The sequence below is a fragment of the Plecotus auritus genome (assembly GCF_963455305.1).
Source record: "Plecotus auritus genome assembly, chromosome: 2".
Classification (NCBI taxonomy): Eukaryota; Metazoa; Chordata; class Mammalia; order Chiroptera; family Vespertilionidae; genus Plecotus; species Plecotus auritus.
Genome location: NC_137771.1, coordinates 11,923,203 through 11,950,358, shown reverse-complemented (window position 1 = coordinate 11,950,358; position 27,156 = coordinate 11,923,203). Strand labels below are relative to the sequence as shown.

The 27,156-nt window shown below is 44.8% G+C and overlaps 1 protein-coding gene across 5 annotated transcripts; it reads right to left on the bottom strand.

Moving 5' to 3' along the window:
• Window positions 1-2,960: 2,960 nt before the first annotated feature.
• On the bottom strand, window positions 2,961-25,807 carry OTUD3 (OTU deubiquitinase 3). Of its 5 annotated transcripts, none has more exons than XM_080654356.1 (8): window positions 25,452-25,787; window positions 19,049-19,197; window positions 14,995-15,107; window positions 10,874-10,996; window positions 8,410-8,541; window positions 7,828-7,924; window positions 6,028-6,212; window positions 2,961-5,105 (listed from the first exon to the last, which is right to left on the bottom strand). In XM_080654356.1, exons 2-8 carry the CDS (start codon window positions 19,110-19,112, stop codon window positions 4,932-4,934), a joined length of 888 nt encoding a protein of 295 aa, XP_080510482.1. In that variant the 5' UTR covers window positions 19,113-19,197; window positions 25,452-25,787; the 3' UTR covers window positions 2,961-4,931. The 5 variants fall into 5 exon arrangements, with proteins under 5 accessions (XP_080510482.1, XP_080510479.1, XP_080510480.1 ...); XM_080654353.1 differs by having other exon boundaries at window positions 2,967-5,105; window positions 25,438-25,807; XM_080654354.1 differs by having other exon boundaries at window positions 2,967-5,105; window positions 8,455-8,541; window positions 25,438-25,807.
• Window positions 25,808-27,156: the final 1,349 nt, after the last annotated feature.

Sequence of the window (27,156 nt, the reverse complement as noted above, 5' to 3'; positions counted from 1 at the left end):
TGTATGGGCAGCTACATTTTTTTGCCGATTATAAAAAGTAGTATATAACATGATCCTTCTGAGGCAGTAGTACCATTTTCCCCATCTTATGGGTGAAAAACTGAAGCAGAGAGAAGTTAATTGGCTTTGTCACACAGTTATAAGTGTCAGAATCAGGACTGACCACAAAATGTGCAAGCCAGAGTCCATGCATGTCATCTCTGCATCATCATGTTTTTTTTCTGTGTTAGAGTAGCTTTGCCAGGTTTTAACTTTTAAATCTAAGAGACTGTTCCCAATATATAGGAATGCATGTTCATCCCCATGTAGAATAAATAGGATGTGGGCATTTTGGAAATTCTTCTGATGAATTAGGATAAAGCAGCCACAGATCCCTTTTTCAAATACTGCACAAGCCACTTTCCTTGTTTAACTGTGTGTGGGATATAGTAGTTTATAAGCTATGACATAGTCACTCACAATCCGGGACCCCTCAGGAGATGTCAGGGTCTGGAGTGGTGGGGGGGCGATCAGGGGGTGGGGCCAGCCCAGGGAAGGGGCCACAGGAGGTTGGGGGGACTGACTGGCTGCCAGTGAATGCAGAGCAAGGTGGACAGGGCCTCAGGAGAAGTCGAGAGTGGAAGGCCACAGGGGTGCACTTCCGGTCTTTGTGGCTCACCGCTCAGGTTGGTGGCCCACTTGCTGGCTTTGCAGTCAGGGATGTGAGCCCCGAGGTGGAAGGAGGCAGGGAGGGTGTGCAGCCCTGGTGGCTGCACGAGGAGGAAGAGCCCGCTCCTCGGCCAGCCCATCCCCTGGTCGCAGACCCTGGTCACGGCAGCATCTGCTGGTGACCTGGGGACACACACGAGGCCGGTACTCAAGTCCCTGTATCCAGTGGGAAAGGCACTTGCTCCCCACCACCCCGATCTTACAAATGCTGTGGTTGAACCAGAATATAAAAGTAGAAAGGCCAGTGCCACTGAGCTGAATAAACTGCACATTTGTAGCTTCAATATTCTAATCTCTCCAGCTAATGGTAGTATTACGGTTAAATTTTATGGTCCTGCTAATTCAAGGGCATACCCTCCCATGGATATTCCCCCATCCTAACATCAGATCGGGCAGCACCGCCCTCCGCCCCTGCCATCACAGCAGCTGGTTGCCTCCTTCTGTGGAGGCAACAGGCCCTGTCCCCCCTGATCGCCACCACCGCTGGTCATCTGCCCCCTGGTGGTCAGTGTGTGTCATAGCGACCAGCCATTCTGCTGTTCGATCCATTTGTATATTAGGGTTTTATTATATAGGACTAGAGGCCCAGTGCATAAAATTCATGCATGGGAGGGGGGGGGGTCCCCCAGCCTGGCCTGTGCCCTCTCACAGTGCAGGAGCCCCGTGATCAATCACTCCAAAGAGGTAGGCCCTGCCCACCCATCTGGGGCTCCTCGATGGATTGCCCCAAAGAGGTAGGCTGGAGTCAGGGGTCCTGCCTCTGTGCCATGCGGAGCGGGACCCCCAGGCTTCGCCGTGGGACCCACCTCTACACTGCACATGCAGCATCAAGCCCCCGCCCGCATGCGCCCACGGCACACGCAGCCTCCTGATGATCGCTCATTGCAATGTAAGGGTGTCATAGCGTGAGAGCATGACAACCATAGTCTTTTATTAATAGGACTAGTGGCCTGGTGCACGAAATTCGTGCACAGGGGCAGGAGGGTGTCCCTCAGCCCCTCCTGCACCCTCTCCAATCTGGGACCCCTCGGCAGATGTCTGACTGCCAGTTTAGCTGGGATCGGGCCTAAACTGGCAGTCAGACATCCCTCTCGCAATCCGGGACTGCTGCCTCCTAATCGCTCACCTGCCTGCCTGCCTGATTGCCCCTAACCACTCTTCCTGCCGTCCTGCTCACCCCCAACTGCATCCCCCACCAGCCTGCTCACCCCCAACTGCCCCCCGCCAGTCTGATCGCCCTCAACTGGCCCCCGCAGCTGGCCTGATCACCCCTAATGGCCCCCCCGACCGGCCTGATCACCCACAACTGCCCTCCCCTCTTGGCCCCTAACTACCTCTACCTTGGCCCTGCCACCATGGCTTTATCCAGAAGAACATCTGGAAGGTCTCCTGGAAGGTCTCCCAGTCTAATTAGCATATTACCCTTTTATTAGTATAGACAGAGGCCTGGTGCACGGGTGGAGGCTGGCTGGTTTGCCCTGAAGGGTGTCCTGGATCAGGGTGGGGGTTACCTTGGGGGCGGGGTGGCCTGGGCGAGGGGCCTGTGGTGGTTTGCAGGCCGGCTATGCCCCCATTGGGGTGGAGGTCCCCACTGGGGATTGTGCCAGCCTGGGAGAGGGGCTAGGGCAGTTTGCAGGCTAGCCACGCCTCCATGGGGTGAGTGTCCTCACTGGGGAGGGCGTGGCCAGCCTGGGTGAGGGCCTGATGGCTGTTTGCAGGCTGGCCACACCCCCCCAGCAGAGACCCTCACCCCATGGCGGTATGGTGAGCCTGGGTAAGGGGCTGAGGACTGTTTTCAGAGGCCTGGAGGCGCCCAGAGGCACTCGGAGTGTGTGGGGCGATGGGCTTGCTTCGGTCACTGAGGCGTTCCCCCTCTGCCGCCGCGGAGGACGCCTCTCTCAGCGGCGGCAGCCACAGAGATCCAAGCGCCCCACACGCTCCCCCTCTGCTGATGAGGGCGCCTGTGAGAAAGCTTGCTTCCTCATCACCTCTGTGGAGACTGACAGCAGGGAGGAGGAAGTCCTCCCCCTCCCTGCCGGGGCAACCGCTGAGAGAGACGCCCTCTGCAGCAGCAGAGGGGGAGCGCCCCGGCGACCGAAGCAAGCCCAGCACCCCGCACGCTCTGGGCACCTCTGGGCCTCTCTCAGTGGTGGCACAGGCAGAGGGAGGGGGAGTGCGTGGGTGCCTCCCGGGCTGCCGCCGCCATCTTTGTGGCTATGGGCGCCATTTTATCACGGAGTGACGGTCAATTAGCATATAATGCCTTTATTAGTATAGATAACTTTTTAGCAGTTTCTAAAACTTCGAAAGTCCAATAGTGCCCAAGGCCACCTTCATTAACCAAGTAAATAAAGCAATTCCACCACTTAGGACAATGGGTCTCCCTTAGCTATTTCTGACCCCTATTCTGCTGAATTTCTGACACACAATCTTACCTATTCTGAGAAAATGTGGTCTCCCCCACTCTTGTAGTACAAAACAGACAAGGAATGTTCATTCAGAGCAGGTCAGCTAGAGTTAGGACTCCACCCAGAGGTGAAATCCCTGACCTCACCCATGGGGACAGTGAGGCCGCAGGGACCCAGTTCTAGCACTCACACTCAGGACTCTGCAAGGTGCAAGGGAAAAGGCTGTGCAGCTTCTCAGCCTGCTAAGTACTACAATGTATTATACCAGGAAGATGCCCAAACCATAATGTCCTGGGAGCAATTCCTAGAGACAACGGGTGCTCCAACCACAAAGAAAAACAGCAAAAATTTAAAACATCATTAATCTGAAGAAAGCAAACCACCCTGACAGACAATTGGATGAATCCAGGGCCAGCCCAGGCAATATGCTTACACAGGTCAGTACTTTCTCATAGTTTCCTCACCTCGGGCCTTTGAGATCTGAGGTGGGGGAGGTAACAATTCACCTTTTGATTCAGCATACCTTATTTGTTGAAATATTAGGTCCCCCAAAGACAAAGACTGTCCAAAACTGGCCACTTCCAATGTCAGTTTTAAAGCTCACATCCACCGAAGTCCGTTTTAGGAATGACAGCTCTCCACTGCTCAGATCTCTCTCACTCAGAACCATGGAGTCACCCAAGTCCTCAACCAAAGCACACCCTCTGCCCTGCTGGTCCCACCCAACTCCCTGACAGTCTGGGATGGGCGCTAGAGAGTTCTGCCAACATCAGAACCCCAAAGGGTTTTATATAAAGAGAAATAAATGCAGCATTTTATGGGATTTCATTTTCACAATACTAAAAAACTTAGCAACAGGCCAAGTTACCTTTTATTTTTCTGAAGGCAGCTAAGTCTAGAAAAGTGGGGAAGGAAAGTTATTTACAATGTGAAGGCGAAAAACCTTATTCTTCCAGACATTCTCTCCTACAAAGTCAAATAACTCTTTAGACTCTTCCCAGGCAAACACTCAAGGACCCCTCGATTTCTGTCTTTACAACTCTCCATACTGTCAGAATCCCAGAACTGTATTATCTTCCCATCTTCCAAAAACTCAACAACACTATCCATTTAATTAAGCAAAGCCCAGGCTTAATTAACAGTCAGGCGCATGTATCGTATGGCTTGAATGTAAACAAACTAGCAGCACCTGCATCCCGTCTGAAATGACATCAGATGGGGAAGGAGAGATGCAGTTTACTCCCCCTGACTGCAGGCCACACCCTCCCTCACATTACTTTGGGAGAACACTTCCTGAAGTATTTTCTGATTAACTTGGATTAAAAGAAAAATAAACCTAAACGTGTTCCTGAGTTGCAGATCATTTACAAACTATCCTGTATATTAACATATCTGTTTGAAAATGAAAGAGAATCGAAGGAAACTTGTCATTCTGCGTTTCCAACAATTAATCTAAACCACTTCATGAACAATTTCCGTAAAACTCACCCCAAAGGTTAAGGAAAGATCCCAGGGTCACAGAACTCTTGATTTCAGAACAAATCAAACCATACCTGAAAGGTTTTCCCTGATCTACTCTCCACCCTAAAACTCAACCTTTTTATCACAGAACATGAGTGGCTTCACTGAACTTCCATAAAATAAAACACATCACTAACAAAAGGCTGACAGAAAAAGAGGCGGCCTGAGGACACTAGCTCCGAGGTTGTGCTCCTGGGTGGGTTCTGTGGGCAGTCCTAAGGCCTGTCTCCCGGGAAGCCGGGGCACAGCACCCCACTTCCACTCGCTTCTTACGACTCCCGGCAGGCGGTGGCGTCAGATGTTGAGAGCAGCAAAGGTCTTCACCAAGGTGACCTGCTCGCTGGCCTCCGCTTCGCTCCTATTGTCCCTGTGGCTGCTCCTGCTCTCCAGGGCTTTGAGACGGTGCCGCTCCTCCTGCCGCTTCTTCTTCTCTAAGCGCTGCTGCTCTCGGCGCTGCTTGTTTGTGACCTGAAAGATAAGACACTGGGTGAGCCGTCTGCAGAAGGAGGTGCGGGGCTGACAGAGGCAAAGAGCACAACTGCCTTTCAACAAGACAGAACCGAGAAAACCCACCTACCAGACCAAACATGATGTGGTTTCCATTACTGCTCAAATTTCCATTTAAATGTATATCCCCTTGCTGAGCCAGCAAACAAAATCAATCCCTTTCTCCTCATAAACCAATTCAAAATGACCTAAAAAACATTAACCCTGGTCCAACAAGAGACAACCCTCAAACAGGCCACAGGACACCTTCCCCTGCAGTTTAATGCTCAGGCGATCCTAACTAACTCCGCATTTTTGCCTCTGCCTGTGGCTTTTTACTTCATGCTGCATTTTGAGCTCAGAACTTCTTGTGAATGTCTTTAAAATGGTGTCATATATTACCTGTGGGCATGGGGGGAGGGAGATATACAACTTCTTGACAATTTACCAAGAAGCCTTTAAAATTTTCAAATATCCATGCCCTCTAAACTGTCAAGTCCTCTTCTGGGACTCTAGCCAAGAAAGCAATGCAAAATATACAGATTCATACAAATGAACTATGCAAGTGTTCACTGCAGATGACGGCATTTATAAAAATGGGATGCTATCGCATGAATTCCTGTGGAAGGCAGCCATCCACACAGGGATGGTAGGTGGGAAGGTCTGGATATGTCTACAGAGTACAATTCCAGCGTGCACTTCCTTCCAGTCATCACTGCGTATGCCAAACAGGACAAGCGAGATCTTCAATTTCCTGCTATACCTTTATGCACTCCCCATATTTTCTACAATTACTACTCTATAAATTGAAAGAAAATTACACATTAAAATGAGCTCCAAGTTCCCACCACTGCCACCGAATTACAGCAGCCCACCCTTTGCCCTTGCAACCCCTCTTCCATACCTTTGGGAGGTTGTTTTTATTTGCTTTGTTTTCTTCACTAGGGCTGGCCTGCGCCTTAGTATTTTCAGTCCTGCCTTCATTTAAGCCCTGATTTCCAAAGATTCTGGAGCCACTGCCACCCTCCTCCCATATAGGACCACTCTGCTTCAGCACTCGGCCACTGGACTCGAGGTTCTCCTCTGCATCTTCCAAAGAAAGACATTTTATTAAAACTGAGAACCTAACAGAGTTACACAACTCGATGCTTGTTAAATGACTTCAAAAGTACCTGGGTCCCTCGTTCACTGTCATTTGGAGAGCAAGTATCCTAATATCAAGTCAGTACAGCAGGGAACACAGGGGAAAATATTGGTAAAATTTGGAAGGAAAGTTTAACAGTAACCTGCTGGCCAACATTGCCATCAGCTTCGCACCAGCAGACTGTTTTGTTTCATTAGACAAACCACTTCTTAATATAAGTATTTAGGGGGAAATCTTTCATTTGCAGCCAAAAAGAAAACAGGCTCTAAAGATGTGCCATACAGTAGAGGAGCCACTAGCTAGATGTGACTACTTAAATTAAATTTAAAATTAATTCTTCAGCCGAAACCGGTTTGGCTCAGTGGATAGAGCGTCGGCCTGCGAACTGAAAGGTCCCGGGTTCGATTCCGGTCAAGGGCACGTACCTTGGTTGCGGGCACATCCCCAGTGGGAGGTGTGCAGGAGGCAGCTGATCGATGTTTCTCTCTCATCGATGTTTCTAGCTCTCTATCCCTCTCTCTTCCTCTCTGTGAAATATCAATAAAATATATTTAAAAATAAATAAATAAAAATAAAAAAAATAAAATTAATTCTTCAGTCTCAGCCACATGTCAAATACACAACATACTAGACAGCACAGACACCAAACAGTGCTGTTTTAAAATCACAAAGACTGAGTTATCTATTGCTTTCTAAAAGGCACAGCATATATATAAAGTGGATAATAAAATGCCCCATCACATAGAAAACTATGCCAGGAACAGTATGTGGCTCATAATAAGTCTTGAAATCATTTTATTTTTTTAAATATGTTTTTATTTATTTTAGAGAGGAAGGGAGAGGGAGAGATAGAAACATCAATGATGAGAGAGAATCATTGATTGGCTGCCTCCTGCACACCCCACAGTGGGATCGAGCCCACAACCCAGGCATGTGCCCTGACTGGGAATAGAACCCTGAGCTCCTGTTCATAGGTCGACGCTAAACCACTGAGCCACGCCAGCCGGGCTGGAAATCATTTTAAATAAATGACTTGAGAAAACAGTTAAGACATCACATCTTTTTGCTTTCCTCTGTAACAAAATTAAACTCGGTTCAAGTAAAAATAATTCTGAATTAGCACCAGTTGACAGATGCTAGCAATCTAAATATTTCCATTAGAAAAATAAGGTATTTTTCTCTCCGTTCAATTTTAATTATCATTTTGATTTTATGAAGAAATCTTATTTCTAAAAGGATAAAGTTTTCCCTGACACTCTCCATCCCTCCAAAACTGGGTTAGGTGGCCTTTCCACGCATTCCCCTGGCACCTTGTACCTTCAACTCCATTATGTATTACTGTGCCCGTTTACTTATCCCCATCCCCACCGACTACACTCTCCCAGATGCAGGACAAGAACCTAGAAAACCAGCTTGCATGGAAGTGCTCAATAAACAAGTGCTGGATGAGTGAGGGAAAGGACAGTATAATCACTACCTGTGACTTGATTAAACATCAATATTTGAGAAATCACCAATACAATCATTTTGAAAGCTTATAAATATCAACCATGGACTTACTATTTCTTTTCCCCTGGTTCATCTGAAGCATGGCAATTATTGCAGATTCAATATTATAATTCTCAGCTTCCAGGTTCTGGACTATCAAATTAAAATCCTATCCAAGAAACAAAGAAACACTTCAAGACTCTAGGAATACTTTCCTCTCTCTCTCCCCTCTCTACTTCAATAACTTGGTAAACAAAATAATGTAATAATGAGGATTAAGACAAGGTTTCAAGATCTTTTCCATTTAGAAAATGTCAATTTTCAATAAGGTTGGTCATGTGAAAAACCAGTTAATATAAATGAATTCCCTTTTAAAATGCTTTTACTTGTAAAAACACGAATCAGAATAAAATACATCCACATACTTCCTTAGGATTTTGAGCAGTATTGGGTAAAGTCTAGCAAACAGGAGAGAAATGAATAAACAGCTCTCGTTAAGTCGTATCACACCACCTCATCAAACTACAAACAGCAACGGGCCTGTTTTGGCCCATCAGGTGTTGGCATGCTAATGGTGCTACAAAACTAGCAGGGGAACTAGGCACAGCAACGCTTGCTTATAAACCAGGGCTACTGCGTGACAGAAATACTAACTGAACAGCCAGTCGCATTGCAAACTTTCTGAACTGCATCTTCCACCTCATCTCGCAGGTCATCTTCAAAGTCGACTCCCTTTGTCTTGACCTTTTCTCTTTTATTTGATTCATCTTGATGAAGCATCTGAAACTATAAAAGGAATATTCAGAGTCATCACCATGGAACTCTTGCAAACTATGTTCAGAATCTTCAACACAGGAAGACACTCTAATCTCAAAAACATTCACATATATAGGGGGCAAATTCCACAAACAACCTTAAGAGCTATGATTAGGCTCAATTTCACCCAGATAGTTCACCCAGTCTACAACAGAAGTATTAGAGAACGGCCCATGATGTGGTAGGAAGTGTTCAGTAAGAATGGCATTATGCTCCTTTGGTTTCTAGATGCCTATGTTTTGGCCATGGCTGCTGACTCAAATGGCACACATTTTCTCAGCTGATTTCCAGAGGCGTGAGCCTAGCTAGTGATCCTCTGCCCTAGCACCTGCAGCAGGATAGCACGTCTCAAAGATACAGGCATACGCCTCTCAGCTGGCTCCCTAGGCCCTTTGTAAGCATCAGCAAGCTCTGAATTCCTGTCCCAGCTGGACAGTCACAGTGGCATGGCTCATCTAACCTCACGTGTACACCACCACACTCAAGGGAAGCTGTCAATGCAAACTCTAAAACCACAAAGAGCAGGCCCCTAGGACCCAGGCAGCCTTTGCAGCCTATGCCTAAACCAGAAGAGCCAAAGGCATCCCTCTGCAGCTGCTCAGTCCCTGCTCCTTCTGCTTGCTATTAATGCAGGGAGACGGGAAATGGGCAAGGACCTTTCTATTTTCTGCATGTGCAAGTGTAAGTGCCGGATAGAGTGTTAATAAAAAGCAACCCATTATAAAAGTATATTCTAACAACTTGGCAATGTGTATCAGGAGTCTTTGAAATTTGTCCAAAGAATTACTGTCAAGTACAGAAAGGACTTACATAAAAGTGCTCATCAAATTGCCAAACTGGTGAATAACTGACAACAAGCTAACGGTCTCCTGGTGTGGGTGTGGCTAAATAACCATGGTAAATCCACAGAATGATGCCTCATGCCCACTAAAGTAAGGAACACGCCACTACCATTATTATTTAACAATGTACAGGAGGCATTAGTCAATGCAATTAGCCAAAAAAAAAAAAAATTAGAAGTATCCAAATTAAAAAGGAATAAAAGTTATCATTATTGTCAGATGATAACTCTGTATCTAAAAAAAAAACTACTACAAACAAAAAGAATTCTGACAAATGATGTATTTTTATAAGAATCTAATATCCAGACTATATAAAGAACTCTTACAACTCAACAACAACCAAAGTACAAAGAACCCAATTAGAACATGGGCAAAGGACTTGACTAGGCACTTCTTCAAAGATACGAATGGTCAAGAAGCACATGGAAAGATGCTCAACATCATCAGCCATTAAGGAAATGCAAATCCAAACCACAAGGTACCACTTCACACCTGCAGGATGGCCCTAATTTTATTTTATTTTTATTTTTTTTTAATATATTTTATTGACATTTTACAGAGAGGAAGGCAGAGGGATAGAGAGTTAGAAACATCGATGAGAGAGAAACATCGATCAGCTGCCTCCTGCACACCTCCTACTGGGGATGTGCCCACAACCAAGGTACGTGCTCTTGACCGGAATCGAACCCGGGACCTTTCAGTCCGCAGGCTGATGCTCTATCCACTGAGCCAAACCGGTTTTGGCCGGATGGCTGTAATTTTAAAAAGAAAGAAAAAGGTAAGTATTGGTGTAGATGTGGAGAAAGTGGAATCCTCAGAACAGTGCTAGTGGGAATGTAAACTAGTACAGCCACTGTGGAAAACGGTGTGGCAGTCTTCACAGAGTTAACCATAGAATTATCTATCTTATGACCAGCAAGTCCACTCCTAGTATAAACCCAAAAGATTAAAAACAGGCACTCAAACAACTTTATACATAGATATTCAGAGCAGAGTAGTGTTAATCTCTTCCGGTCCCCCCACTCCCCGAGATCGGTCGTTCTGTTCCATGTATCCATGTCTGTGGACCTGTTTTGTTTGTCAGTTTATTTTGTTCATTAGATTCCACATATAAGTGAGATCATGTGATACTTGTTTTTCTCCAACTGGCTTATTTCGCTTAGCATAATCATCTCCAGGTCCAGAAGCATGGATTAATTTTAAAAGTAAAAGTAATTTAAAGTTTCTATATAAATTCAATCCATGGAATCAGAACTATCAGCTATTAGGGAAAGCAAAAGAATGGCAAGCAATTTGATCTGTCACTCTCACCTGAGCTAAAAAGTAAAAACAAATCAAACCCACACAGATTCTTAAAGGCAATGTTCCATAAAAACATCACTGGTTTTTAGCTCCAGGCACCCAGCCCTCGACCTGGTTCCTTCTGAGCTGAGAATACAGAACACGGAGGCCTCACTCACATCAGTCTGGAGATGAGCAGGAGCTTCCGAGTTGTCATTGATCCTCCTCACACTGTCATAGTGCTCACCGTATCGATATGCGATGTGTAACTCCCGCACGCTGCTTTTATCTGTACCTCGAATCTGGAAGCAAAAGAAAGGAGATGCCAGTGAGGATTTGGTCGGTGTCAACTCATGGAGAGAAATGCTACCCAGGAAGCCCCGTCTACAGGCTCGATGTGAAATGAATTAGGAATAAGACTGGGTATGTCCAGAGCAACTTCTGACTTATCTTTCTCCCGTCCACGCATGTATGCTTCACTGTGCTTAGTATGGAACTGTATGCTTCAATGTGCTTAGTATGGAACTATATGGAAATAAATCCATATGAAAACACACATTCAACAACCAGGGAAGATTCACAGTGAAGTTAAACTGGCGCAAGTTTCAGGCATCAGTATCTCTCCAGATGCACAGGCCCCTTGCAGGAGGGAAGGCCTATGGGCACAGCAAATTTGCTGGGCTTAAAGTGCAAACAATTTGGAGGTCCTCTTTGAGAAAAAGAAAAATACAAGATTACAAATATAGAAATGCCACAGCCCTTCCCGGGACCTAGAAAGAGGGCCATAAAAATGAGGGGCCTTCCACTTATGCTTCAATACTTCACAATAAGCGTGCCCCTGTCGTTACAACAAAAATAGCGTTTTCCATTAACCACATACTGAGAAACACAAACAAACTCAAATCTCCCACTTACATCAAGTTCAAAACAGTATTATTTAAAGTCAAGTGGTACTACTTCCCTGTACAGCCCTGGAGGCACTACTCACAAGATACTCTCTGTGAACAGTACCCCTGGGCCTCTCCCCAGCAAGAACAGCACTCCCCAGAGTCATGTCATAAGATTCAGCCTGGGTGTTCCCACCCAACACTCCCCCTGACAGAAACTCTAAAGTGATTCTGAATCTGCTGTTTAGAAAGCCCAGTAACCATCTCTTTGTTAAAACTCTAAAATGTTAGCACTTCCTTCTTGTTTTGACTGAAAGTCAGGCACTACTGTTCATTTTAACACTATCTGTGGTCTAAAAGTACAGCAAAAACCATGGAACGAACAGGAACCACAAGGGACCAGAAGCTGCAACCACGAAGTTTTCTCCAGGTAAACCATTTAGGTCTCAAAGTACAGATGGTCTGCTTTTCACATGAACAAAGAGAGACAGCATCATTTCTCTCTCGGTGGAGTACTGGGAAAGGAAACTCGTTATTAGAATATCTGAATGACATAATCCCTAAAGTACTTACATATTTAAGTAATAATACTACATACACATTATGAATAGGAAAAAAATAGGAAGAAAGGTCACCAAATAGTTGACTGCCATTTTCATGAGTAGGGAGATTACAGAGGACTTTCACTTTCTACATCACACCTGTCTATACTGTTCACAGAAGCATAGATTCCATTTGTAACCAGGAAAGAAATGTAGGTTTCATATCTCCATTACTGTATGAGCCTACCATTTCAAGAGTTCTTACCCATGACAGTAACAATCAAAACAATTTCAATTCTTAAATTTCATAAGATGCTTCATTGGGGTGAAGAGATATGGGGGGCTAGGGAGAGAGCCAGTGGATTGTTCCATTATACAACAAATACATTTATTTTAAAAACATATACTCTCAATGTTTAGCAATCCATGAAAGAGAACTCTATAGAAATGTATTTTAAAACATTCTAACTATGCAGATTTATCTTCCACAACGACTTAGATAATTAAGAAACTAATATGAAGTTATTGATGGAGAAAAAGCAGGCTATGGTTACTGAGTTGGCACTGAGTACTTTCCTCAAGAATGGGTCATTAAGCTGTATATTCAAATTATTTTGATGACTTCTGCTGAACAGTAATAATTTAATGACAAAACATTGGGACAATAAAGAAGGTTACTCTTGGCTCTCAGCCCATTCTCAGAAAATACCTCACTAAAGACATATAGCTCTCCCTGGTGTCGGTACATCCAACAACACTGCCCCACAGGACACACACACATCATTTCCCTCCCAGTAAAATCCCTCACCAACCCATTGAATATCTAATTTATTTTGCTTTAATTTTATTAAAAGGACATTATGCCAGACATAAAGGCTATAAACAGCCATTTAGATAACATTCTAGAAAAGCAAAACTGTAAGAAACCAATCAGATTAGTGGTTACTGGGATTGGGGACATGGGGAGGGGACTAGTGACTCAAAGGGGCATGAGGAAACTTTGGGGTAATGGAAATATTCTATGTGTTGTCCGTGGTGGTGGTTACATGACTATTTTATAAAAAAAAAAAAAAAGTATGCCTAAGAAGGGTTAATTTTGCTATATGCAAATTATATCTCTATAAGCTCCACTTTATTTTTAATGACCAAAGACTATGAATAAACAACTTACAAAGGAAAATATATGCTGGTGGTCTATGAAAAAGTGAGAAAAAAGGTCACAGTTGCCATTAAAATAATAATAACAACATATAGAGATACATAAGTGTGTGTGTACATATAGACACGTCTGTATTTGTGTAGATCTGTTTAAAGGGTGTATAAAACACTGTGATACATATCTTTCCATATGAATATTTGTATAGCTAAGATTATGTGTGAATGACAGGGATACACACTAAAATTTTAACAGTAATAACCTCTAGAGAATGTGACTCTGGCTGATTTTTATTTGCCTTTGTTAGTTTTTCTGAATTTTCAAATTTTTCTACATTTAGTACGTTTTACCTAATTAAAAAAAAAAAGTTAGACCCAGAGGAGCAATGGAGGGGGAGGATTGATAGAAATCACACACCAGTCTGCAGGAGGAGAGCTACGAAGTACAGAAAGCACTCTGAATAAAAGGAGGAAAAGCAAGGGGGTGGCCTGTATATACTTTCTCCTCAACCTCTGACCTTCCAAACAAAATGTTTGGTTTGATGGATTGGGAGACCAGGCTAATTTAGGATACCAAAGGTAAAGAAAGTTGAACAGACAGCTACTTCACTCAGTGGCTCCACAATGTGTTGTGCCATCCTACAGCGCAAACTGAACATTTACTGTACGATCTCATCCGCTGTACAAAACCACTGGGACCACAGATACAGCTGAGCAGACCAGAGCAATGGAGCTTGACATCCTAGGCCATGAAACAAATTTTGTTGTTCAGGACATCCTTTTTAGCAATGGTTAGTACAGTAAATTTGGTCTCTGGGTCCCTCCAACTAAAAAACACAAACGTATCTGTGGGACTAGGCATACTTCAAAACTAAATTTGTATGCACTAATCTTTTAAAACCTCGCTTAGATATTTTACAGAATTATAGACAGTATTTCCACATCAGGCTCTCTGCCCCAAACTACCCAATTAACTGCCTGTTGAATAATGTTTCTGGCATTTAAAGGTTTCTGAATTACACTCCAGACTCCATGTGAACTTGGCACAGGGTAATCCCCAGCCACTAAACGCTTCTAGTCTTTGGTTAGGCTCGCAATCCAAGTTACGCTATACAGTTCAATAGCACAGGTCATGCCTCGTCTTAGAGGACAGTGGTCGGCAAACTCATTAGTCAACAGAGCCAAATATCAACAGTACAACGATTGAAATTTCTTTTGAGAGCCTAATTTTTTAAACTTAAACTTCTTCTAACGCCACTTCTTCAAAATAGACTCGCCCAGGCCGTGATATTTTGTGGAAGAGCCACATTCAAGGGGCCAAAGAGCCGCATGTAGCTCGCGAGCCGCGGTTTGCCGACCACTGTCTTAGGACATCCCAAAAGCTAAGTTATAATGAAGAACTTCAGATAAACTCTTTTGTTTTTCTTAATCCTCACCCAAGGTATTTTTTCCATTGAGTTTTAGAGAGAGGAAGAGAGGGAGGGAGGATGAGGGAGAGAGAGAGAGAGAAAAAAAAAACAAACATTGATGTGAGAGAGACACATCGATTGGTTGCCTCTCACATGCACCCCAACCGGGGCCAGGGATTGAACCTGCAACCCAGGTACATGCCCTTGACTGGGAATTGAACCCACAACCTTTCAGTGTGTAGGCTGACGCACTAACCACTTAGCAAAACTGGCCAGGGCCAGATAAACTCTTGAATAGGTGACCTACCTGCCACAAAGGGGCATTAAGTTGATGAATCACCACATTCAATTGATGATTTCTTGCAAAGGCTACAATTGCATCATTGCCAGCAAATGTACCAGGCTTTGCCAAACTGGCCACTGCATGGAAATAAGAGAGAGAGAAAAACGAAGTCTTTATAATGGAAAAATCCAAATGCAAACATGCTTTAGTACTTATTTAGTTCTAAATAATGAGAAACAAGGGTAGACATCTAAAAAGTCCATTAGCATTGTCAGAGTCTAGGAACTCAGATGCTTGAACAGTATGCACACTGCAACTCACAAGGGCACCAACCATTCTAAAGAAAGGATTCATTTACTTATTCTTTCAACAAATATTTGCTGAATGTTTCCTATAAGCCCAACTCTATAAAAGACCCAGGAAATGTAACAATAAGCAGTGATTATAATAGTTTGCATTAATGAAGCACTGCACTCCTCAAGGATTATCACTTTTAATCCTCAAAACAATCCTCTGACAGGCATTATCATGCACACCACCTCAGAGATGAGGCACAGAGTAAGGTCACAATACCAGGACAAAACAGAGCTGAGATCACATCCCAGGCATCCTGACTCCAAGATCCTGGCTTTTGGCGACTCCATTACACAGCCTGTCAGTTTGCCCTTGAGAAGTTTATAACCAATGGGGGCAAACAAAAAAACAGGCGTTACTGAAGCATGGAAGTGCTATAGGAAAGGATGGGTGGTAAAGAATCTGGCCTTGCCCAAAGAAAGGTCTGACCTTTATCCCTGGCTCCTGAGAGATAACCTCTAAACCCTTCAAATTTCCCAAGTGATAGGAATGTCTTTGTTATTCACAGTGGGCTCCTCAGCCACACCTGACAGTTTTCAGGGGTCCTCAAACTTTTTAAACAGGGGGCCAGTTCACTGTCCCTCAGACCGTTGGAGGGCCGGACTACAGTTTAAAAAAAAAACTATGAACAAATTCCTATGCGCACTGCGGGCCCGGGACAAGTCGGCTGCTAAGAAGGACAGGCAGCGGCACCCGGAGGGCTGGATAAATGTCCTCGGCGGGCCGCATGTGGCCCGCGGGCCGTAGTTTGAGGACCCCTGGTTAAGTTAATGAGTTGACTCTCTGACCATGCAATGTCAGCCAGATCTGGAAACTGGGGAACTAGGCAATCAATCAAACCCACACAATGAAACACCAATAAAAACCCTGGACACCAAAGTTCAGGTGAGCTTCGTGGCTGACAATACTCTATCACACAAAGGTGCCAGGAGGAGGATGCATCCTGAGGACAAGAAGAGCTCTGTGTTTGGAACCTTCCCACTCTGCCCTTTGGCTAATTTTGACCTTTAACCCTGCCATGTAATAAACTATACCTGTGAGTATAAGGGCCTTCGGTGAGTTCTGTGAGTCCTTGCAGCAAATCATTGAGCCTGAGAGCAGTTCAGGAAACCCCAAACTTGTAACTGGTGTCAGAAGTGAAGGAAGTCTTGGGGAAGACTGTGCCCTAAAACCTTGCAGCTTGGCTAACTCCAGGTGCGGGAGCATAAGTCAGTTTGGTAGTAGGGAGGGGGAGGTAAGGTGTATCAGATAAGCTTCTTGACTTAGACAACTAAGCTAATTCCCAAATGACAGGAGATAGAAGAGAAATGATGTTCCAGGCAGAGGAGAAAGAGGGGGAGAGGAGAGATGAGTGGGGTAGATAGATGAGTCTGTGGGCTATACAGTTTTGCAGGAATTTAGAATGCTAAGACAGCAGGGTGGGAGGTGAGAATAGATAAATATGAAAATCACAGATAGTAAAGGGCTCAAGAGTTTGGCCTTTATCCTGACTGAGGTCAATGGGGAGCAGCCAATGGGTGGTAGATAGGGAAAAGATTTATTTTTAGGTCACTACCCCAGCTACCAAAAAAAAAAAAAAAACCAAACTGAATGGGTCAAGTGGCAATGAGACCAGTCAAAAAAGTATTGAGGAAATCTAGGCTAATGACCACAGAGGCCTGATTTTACAAGATGGTAGCAGTGAGAGAAAAAGTATCAAGGTAGACGTGACAAAACTTAATGAATGACTGGGTACGAGGAGGGAGGGAGAGCAGCATTAAGAACACTGAGGATTGTGATCTGGATATTTGCACAATTGGAAAAAACATGTTGCTGATTCTCCAAAGCCAGTCTAAAGGAAAAGAATAATCCTAAAAGATACTAGTACAGCCAGATGCAGGGTAACCAGGTCCTGAAAAGTTAAGTGAGCCATTCATTTATTCATTCAACAAACATCTTAGGAGTGCCTACCATGTGGGGAAGAGACACAGTCCCTGCCCTCAAGAATCTCAGTGTAACAAGGTAGACAGACATTAAAAACCCGTAACTATGATATGAGGGATAATGTAATAAGTCTAGTCTTCAACTGGCACACAAACATAATGTGCAGACATCTAGGTTTCTTCCCACTTCTGCTATGGCAGTCAGAGCCACTCCTCGCTTTGAAGCTCAAATTCTTAATGAAGCACCAACCAGCGATCAGGAACACACAGTGACATTTCAAGAAAACAATTTCCCATTGTACATCTAAAGTGACTATCACACTGGACACAAGTCCCTCACCCTGTCATACCTCCAAATCAACCACTTCATTCAAGATGTTCAAAGTGGAATTTCAAGTCACAAACTAAAAACTCACTTCATCAAAAATATTTTAATTAGACTAATGACACAATTCATTTTGCCCGTATACCCGCATTTAATTTGTAAACTGCTGACCATCTGGTAAACTGTGCCTATGTGCTAGACAAAAAGTGATCAGAGAGAGGGACCATTAACTCAGTGAATACTATCAACTACTCAGTGGGAGTTTTATTGCTGTGCCTAGTGAATAAGTTCTTCCCTTCTGAGTTATGAATCACTGATAGCTCCCCTTTCCCCAAGACTTCCTCCTATGGCCCTCTACCTAGCCATTCCCCAGAGAGAATCTTCAGAATCACTTCTGCCTCTCCCCTCTCCACCTCCAATGAGTCCTGTCAATTATACTACCAGTTGTACTTGGTCTGGAGCCCGCTCATCGGGATATCCCCAGCAGCTGTCTTGGTGGAGACCCTCTTACTCTTTCATCCGGCCAATGTGGAGAGCTCCTAACTCATCTTCCTTCTCAGTCTCTCTCCCCATTCTTTCTTGACATGGTTCCCAGAGTTAGCACTCTAAAACACAGGAAATAGTCTCTCTCTTTCCTGATAAGAGACAGATAAGACTGAACTCCGTGATAAAAATGTTATTGTAAAACATAAATATATCAGCACCTAGCACAGAACGTCCTCAGTAAATAATTGTCAAATAAAAGTTTCAAAGTTTATATGTACTTTCTTACTAGATTTGTGCCTACAAGGAACTAATTAAAATCACTAAATAATTTGCCTCAAAGAAAACAGATTGTGTCTGGGGTTTGGGTGAGAAATTAAAATGACTTTATTGATTTTTCTGGTTAAAAAGTAATACATGATCATTTAAAATCAGAAATATCTATAGAAGATACTTTAAAATATGAATAGACCCATCATCCCCAGATGACAAACAGTTAAGAACTTATTTTAATTATATCATTCAATCTTCATCAAAAAAGCCTATAATAGGTGCTATTATTATCTCCCCTTTACAGATGTGTAAAGGGAGTAAAAAATAAGTGGAGCCAAGAATAAACAATCATAAAATGTTAGTATCTTTCTAGAATTTTTCTAGTATGCTTCTCTGTGTGTATACCTTTTAAAAATAGGACCAATCTATACACATTATTTCACAGCCTGCTTCCCCCGCCACCCCATTGAATAAGAAGTCATGAACAGCTTTTCAGGTCAATGGACATCAATCATCATTGTTATTAAGGGCATACTCATCTAAACCTACTGAAACCCACCTGCCTAGCATGTCGCCTATTACAGAGCAGACGAATAATATTTGTTGAATACATGCCATAGCTTATGTAACCAAATCCCTGGCTGGGAGGGTGGGGGATGCTGATGGATTTAGTTACCCAATGTATTACTCCTGGAGGATCCAGTGTCCCACGGGAACCTACCATGTTTCTCAAAGGGAATGTCATCTTCTACAAAGGGTTCAAAGTCTTCCCGCTGCTTGATCATGTAGTCTACGGTCTCTTGTCGGTGCTGGAGATGATTTCGTGAGTGTCCCTCCAACTGATCACCAAGAGCTCTGAACAGGCAATTACTATCAAAACAAAAATGTTGGTCACAACCTTTTAAAAATTAATTTAGTTCATCAAAAACCACAATGCTTCATGCCAGGCCATCCATGGACGTCCTCCACACAGAGACAAGAGAAAGCCTCAACTCGGACACTCCATGATTCTTCCCAGATACTGAGGGAAAGCACTAGGGCAGACGTCCAACTACATTACCTTCGTAAGAGGCACAAACAAGAATGCTATTCCCCACTTACCAGCTGGCCGACTCAGGAAAGTTATTCAACATCCCTGGGCCTCAGCTGCTTCAACAAGGGAGGCTGGTGACACACTAACCACCTGAAGAGAGGGTCCAGACACTACAGGCCATTTCTCAAGGGCTCTGATTCCCACATGCTCTTCCAAAATGATAAAGCGTATCCACTGCCTCTTTCCTGAAACAAGTTTCACTACAGCTGCCCAGCTGACTAGCCATTCACCTAACAGAGAGTACCCAAAAGAGTAATTTGTCCAACTCCCAATACTAACAACTGAACCGGGCATCCTAAGTCTTAAGACCACAGTGGAGAAAGCCGTGAAAGGTACTCGGCCGGGCATAGGCATACTACACAACGACACTTTCCCTCCTCCGTGGCTCACTTCTCACCCAGGGAGCCGCAATGCTCTTGTTATTCCTGCTAAATGAAACCTTTAAACACAGTTTTTACTTGGTTTTGTCTCTAAAATTAAAATGCTGGCAATAAATTTTAAGACTTATCATTACTTTCAAACCCCTCGAAGGCTTCTAAAATTCCAAACTGTATCACAAACACAGAGCCCAGATACTCAGGGACAAACACAATCTGGTATCCTTAAAACTAAGGAAATAAAAAATTCTGAAGCCAAACAGTTGCCCAGTTTCACACTAAACTGTTTCCTCTTCCAAATGAAAACCCATGACACTCTCATTCCAAAATATAAACGTATCCCTTCCAGAAGGACTTGTAGACACAAATGCATACGAGAAAGAATTTTTTGTTTTTCAGTTGAGAAAAATGAATTTTCAGTAGAAAGTTGCACAGAGGCAGGCATCTCTTCAAAAGTATAAGGATTCATACTATTTTTTTGCAAGGGAGGAGGAAATATTTAAAGATAACAGATTCTATAAACTAGAAACTAAGCAGCTTTGCATCAATCTGAGGCAAGATTCTAGAAAGGACTGGAATACAGCAGTTGTATACTAGACTGAGGTGTCTGTTGCTGAAATCTAACAATGGCAGTCCTTGTTCAACCATGGGGGAGGGGAAAGTAGGCTAATGAATAAAGCATTTTCAATTTTAAGCTTTTCTCTCAAACTTTTTTAAACCTTTAGGCAGGGGTCCTCAAACTTTTTAAACAGGGGGCCAGTTCACTGTCTCTCAGACCATTGGAGGGCCGGACTATAGTTTAAAAAAAGAACTATGAACAAATTCCTATGCGCACTGCAGGCCCGGGATGAGTCGGCTGCTAAGCAGGACAGGCAGCGGCACCCGGAGGGCCGGATAAATGTCCTTGGCGGGCCGCATGTGGCCCGCGGGCCGTAGTTTGAGGACCCCTGCCTTTAGGTCTATTCTTTAATCTAGCTTAAAAGGTGTTACTTAGCCCAAAATTGTGTATTTAGTTCTTTTATATTTAATATATCAAAATACAGAAAGCAACATGCTTTCTAAGTACTTTTAGTAACATGGGCACATGTTCTCCATATAAGCCAAAAAAGTAGGTATAAAACTACACTGCATGAGTTCAAATGTGTTTATCTGCACACTACACACAAATGTATGCAAAGAAAATTAAACATCTCTTACAATGTGCCAGGCACTGCTGAAAACACTTTACAGGTATTAAAAGTGCTTAGTCTTCACAACGCTGAGCTAGGTACTATATCCCCCTAGGGCAGTGGTCGGCAAACTCATTAGTCAACAGAGCCAAATATCAACAGTACAACGATTGAAATTTCTTTGGAGAGCCAAATTTTTTAAACTTAAACTTCTTCTAACACCACTTCTTCAAAATAGACTCGCCCAGGCCGTGGTATTTTGTGGAAGAGCCACACTCAAGGGGCCAAAGAGCTGCATGTGGCTCGCGAGCCGCGGTTTGCCGACCACTGTCTAGGTAATAGAATTAGAAATAAATGTTAAATTATATATTATTTTAATATACTTCTCTATATTTACCAAACTTTTCCTGAAATCACTCAAAATAGTCAAAATGAAAAATCAAGATAGACAAATCACTTCCTTTTCTGACAGTTGCAAGGTAAGGACACAGGAATGTGAACAATCACTACAGGCCACCTGAGTTCCCTTGGGGAGCCCCGCAGTGAGAGCACTCTGAGAACAAAGCGCCATTGCTCAAAGGACTTCTCGGAGATCCCACTGTTTCCGGAGTCCACACCCTCACCCACACACTACAGCAGGGCTTCTCAAACCCCACACTATTGACATTTGGGGATAATTCTTTGTAGTGGGGGCTGTCCTGTTAACTGCAAAATGTTTATTGGGAGTATCCTTGGCCTCTACCAACCAGTAGCACCACCACCATCACCTTCCTTCCCGCCAGTTGTGACAACCAAAAATGCCTCCAGACATTGATCAAACGTTTGCCGGGGGAACAAAATCATCCCCACTTAAGAACCACTGTGCTATAGGGAGGATATATGTAAAGGTCTTGTATTTGAGTTCACAAAACCACCAAGTACACAAAGGAGTAAGGGTCTTAAGGGCTTGATAATTTAGCACGGGCCACTATTATAAGACAGACATCAAAAAAATTAATGGGCTCTTAGGCTGCAGTAATACTAGTCCATGTGCAGAAAAAGGAGGGGGGCAGGTTCTATTCTTTGAGATCAGCAAAGAGTGGGTTCTATTCTAGTTCCTGCATTTTAAGAGACATGTTCAGATAAAATGATGTGGTTTTAAAATGCATAATAAGACCATAAACAATTACTAATGTTTAGGCTAAAGGCTCGTCTAGAATCCAGACTCTAATAAATAAGTGGTTTTTTTTTAATTATGACTGCATGTAAGAATCACCTGTGGACCTTGTCAAACATCATCAGTAACCAGGCTGCACTGCCTGAGATTCCGGTGTTGCTGATCTAGGGGAGAGCCCAGGCACTGTATTTTTTCCAAAGTTCCCCGGTGATTCTATTGTGCCACGAGGCTGACAGCCACTGTGCCTGAAACAAAAGCTGAGGCTGCGGCACAGGCGCTGCAGGTAACTAACAGACAGGCAAGATGGCGTGTAAATGCCCTTCCATCACCAAGATCCTACAGTTCTGAAAACAAAATAAAAAATACAACAACTTGTTTTGGGACAGAGATAAATGGCTTAGTGATTCTTTAATGTTTTAATTTTAGAACACTACTAATTAGTTATGTAATTTAGGCTATATTTAGTGAGATATAACTGGATATAGCTCAGAGAGATGCTAATGTTGTTTGTACTGCCTAATCCAATTACAGGCTCTTTTCACCCTACAGTCAATGATGTTTTTCAGGACAACATCAAAGTTAATATGTCTCTCTTGTTTTGAAATTGAATCCAATTTATGTGGGTCCACCTTCAAACAACGTAACAAATCTTAAGGTGGCCCATGATGCATTACAAAAACCCGTAAGTAGCTCCCTAATTAATCTATGCTAAACTGACTAAAGTAACGGAAATATTAGACTCAGAGGATACCAGCTAATTTATCCCCAAGGACCCGGAGGTTCCAGAGTGCAAGTACCACACCATCAACAATGAACATGCCTACATAGCAAGATGCTCTCTCAGGCTACTCAATGTTGTAATCAGACGAGAATGGAAAGACGGAAGAGTGAAGACTGTCAACCATTTCTTCTGTTACCATAACTTTATTATAGTTCACCAAAGAGTACTCCATAAATGTTAGTAAAAGAATATGCTGATACCTGCCAGCCCGTCACATACACAGGAAACACCATCCACTGCAGGGATAAAACCCATCACATAACCCTAAGAGCAATTCTAAGGAGGGGTGACACCCAGTCCACCTCACGTACCCATGGGAAGAACTTGTTAGCCTCGTGAAGCCCGCAGAAGAGAAATTATGGTTTTACCTAACACTGTCCAAAGAATAAAGACCCTGGAAGTGAAAACAAGCATTCCAGTCAAGTTGACCTCTGGCCTCTGCACCTCATTGGCCCTGACTTCTACCCCTGTATCCTACACTCCTTTCATCCTGATGCCTGTACATGTATTACTCCTCAGCCTGGAAAGTTCTCTTGTCATATTCCTATTGATCCTTCATGACCAGTCTGTACGTGACCTCCTCTGAGAGGCATCTAGCAGAGTACAGGTTTCAATGAGAATTTCTGAATGAATGAAGCCTCCCTGACCACTTCAGGGAGTATCAGCCGTTTCCTTCTCAATAGTGACGATACTCAATCACTATTAAGAATACATCAATCTTTATCTTATTTATATAATTCATTCTCACAGTGTGGCCCAGTTTAAGGATGTGGGGAAAAGTAGCTCTGAGACCCTTTCAGGGTATCCGTGAGTTCAAAACTAAGATGTTATTTATCTTTTTCACTCTCGATCTCTCACAAGTGTACAGTGGAGTTTTCCAGAGGCTATCTGAGAAATGAGGTTATCTCTCTGACAGCTAATGGAATGTTTGCGTTTTCTTGGTTTAAAATTTTCTTTTACTTTCCCTTGGTTTAAAATTTTCTTTTACTTTCTAATATAGTAAATACTGCTAGCTGTAACCCACATAAACAAAAGCTCTTTAGAGTCCCCGATAATTTTTAAGAGTGTAAAGGGGTCCTAAGGCCAAAATGTTTGAGACCCGCTATTATGTTTCTCTCTTAGGCTATGAACTCCTTAAGTATCTTAGTCATCAATGTATTCCCAGCTCCTTGCTTAACCGATGTTTGCTGAATTAACTGAAGTATGCTCTCTTTGATGGTTGGTGGGGAGGGGGAGATAGCACCCCCAAAGTTTCCCATAGCATTAGGAAACTCCTTCAAGATTTTACAACTCCCTGTGGTGTGATTTCTAAGCAACCTTCTGTTGAGTATTTCTGTTTCCTTGGCACCCTAACATTGAGAATACCATGCCCAGTATAGCAAACACAAGCAATCCAATCATTTGCAAGGAGTAGCCCCACCCCAATCCCACTGTAAAGTATTCAACTGGTACTTTGGTGTAGATAGCAGTGCCTTTTGCTTGTGAGTTTGATTAAAGAAAGGCCCTGGATTGTTAAAAACTTTACATGTGACAAAAATCAAGGTACTAGGTGAAAAGCGAGACTCAGAAAAGCAAGTCTGTCACTGTAGTGACTCCACTAAGGAAATGCCCCTTTGAGAGGCATTGCTGAGGGTCTGGGTCTCCCTCTCTACTGCTAGTATTCATTCATTCGTTCACCAAAAATGCACGGAATGCCTCTATGTACGGGGCACTGTGCTCGGTGGTGGTGAGTACAATGTAATCAAACTAAATCCAATTAGCCCAAAGCACCGAGAACATGGGAAAGGGAAATCTGAGCCAGTTCATAAACAGTATCCATCATAACCGTTCTCCGCCCCTCTCCCCTGCCTACCCTTTTCCTTCTCCCACCCATACTCCAGTTTCCACATCCCCTTTCCTGAAGCCATTTTTCCTTCCTTTCTCCCATTCTCTCCCTCCTACCCATTTATTTACCCCGTGTCCCCTAAAAAGGCTGGACCTAGACCGCAGTCCGATCTGAAGCCCACGGGAGAATCAGAGAGGTGGCCTTCAGCAACAACAGGCCCTCATAGAACCAATTTCCCAAAGGGGCAGGTAAGGACTCAAAGGAGGCCAAGCGCTACACCAAGTGACCACGCCTCCATTTGTCTGACTGACCGCCGTTAAGCCCGCTCTACGTGCTGCCCCGCTCTTCAGGTGACTGCTCCCTCTCATCCCTGCAGGTCTCGGCTTAAATGTCACCCTTCAAAGAGGCCTTCCCGGACACCGACCTAGAGGAGACCTGCTGCGGTATTCTATCTCTGGACCGCTTTACAGCCTCCTCACGGCCTTTGCCACGATGAGGGGGGTTTGGGATTACTGGAGGTCTCCGGGGAGGGGCCTCGCCGCCTCGCCCGCCGCGGGACACCCTGCACGGGACCCCCTGCACCGGGGAGCGGCTGGCTCGCGGCCGGCGCTCGGGTCGCCCGAATGAGTGGGTGGACGAGAGCGGGCGACGGTCGCCAAGCCCGGTGCGTCCCCCGGCGCCGCCTCCCGCGCTCCCGGGCCCGCCTCACCCGTCCCCCGGCACCTCCCGCAGCTTCAGCCCCAGGGCCTGCAGCTGGTTGGCGAAGCTCACGAACTCCTCCTCGCCGCCGCCGGACTCCGGCCGGTTCCGCCGCTCCTTGGCCAGGGCCCGGCGCGCCGCCCGCTCGTCCCGCTTGCGCTCGGCCTCGGCTTTCCGGCTGCCGCTGCCCGGCCGGCTCTTGGCCGCCTGCTTTCGGGACATGGCCTCGGCCCCGCGGCCCGCAGCGGCAGGAGGAAAAGCCGCAGGACCGCGGGGCGGCAGCTCAGGTGCACAGAAAGGGGAGCGGAGCGGACGACGCGGCCACCGCGTCTGCGCCGACACCCGGCATCCAGGTCACGTGGCAGGACCCCGCCCTCTCCGCGCAGGTGGAGGGTCGGCGCCATAGAGAGCTCCCCTGGGAGGGCTAGAGAGGCGCCCATCCTTGTTTGTTCCGCGCTTCCCCCTAGCGGTGGGTGATCTTCCAAGTGGGGAGCCAGTGAGTCCAGAGAACAAATGAAAAAGTCGAAAGGGTAGACGAAGGGAGAGGGAGAGGTGAGAATAGCGGCAAAAGTGAGAAAAGAATGGACACTAAAACTTTAAACTCTAGCTGTGAGCCTACAGTTGGGATAGGCGTTTTCACGTGACTCATTCTTGTTTAATTGTCCCAAATTACAGGAAACTGAATCTGAGAGGTTAACTGTGTTCAAGATCGCAGAGCTCAGATGCAGAGCTTTTTCCCCGGTTCCAAAGCCATACGCTTTGTTGATTTAACCTGCCCTTCTCGACCTCTCTACTGTCCCTCATAATTCAAGGGAGAGGCGCTCCTCATTCCAGCCTAGGTTTGCCTGGACTAAGGAAGGGTCATCCTGGGACAAAGGAGTTGCCCTTTTAAAACCGGGACAGTCCCCGGCATACCAGGACAGTTGGTCATCCTATCCCACACCCACCTACTCTGGAAGCGAACTCCATCAGCAATCCCATCTGCTCCCTCATCCCCGCTCCTCTTCGGCAATCGCCTCCACTTCCTCAGTTTCCATTAACATCTGTATTTACCTTTGATGTGTAAATAAGTCTCATTTCAGGCCTGTGCTGGTGTCAGGTGTAACACTGAAGCAAGGAGACATAGCAGCTGCCCTCAGGAAGTTCAGATTCAAGTGGGGCACAGGCAAGGACACAGCAATTATAATAATACTCCCTGACAAATGCTATCAAGGAGGAGGTACACGGTGCTATAAGGAAAAGTGAACTGAAAAAATGCAAGAAGGGCCTGGCGGCAGCTCAGTAGTTAAGCATCACCCTAGGAACCAGGAGGTCACAGTTCAATTCCTGGTTAGGGCATATGCCCAGGTTATGGGCTCAATACCCAGTGTAGGGTATGCAGAAGGCAACCAATCAATGATTCTCTCTCATCATTGATGTTTCTATCTCTCTGTCCTGTAGGGAGCGGTTATAGGGTTAAGCCTCGGACTGACCTGCTGGCAAAGCCAAAAATAAGTCCCAGCTTAGAGGGCACAGCCCTCCTAGCATAATTAAGCTTGACCTTATGACCCTCCCTAGATCCTTCCTGGGTAGCTAATGGGCTGTGGGAGGTGCAGCAACTGCTGCCAAAACAAGTGAAACTCATAAGAACATTGTAACTATGGTGACCACTACCTTGTTTACCTCTGACTATAAAATAAAGCATCAGCTTGCCGTCTGGATCTGTTCTGTGGTCTCAGCCAGGCACAGA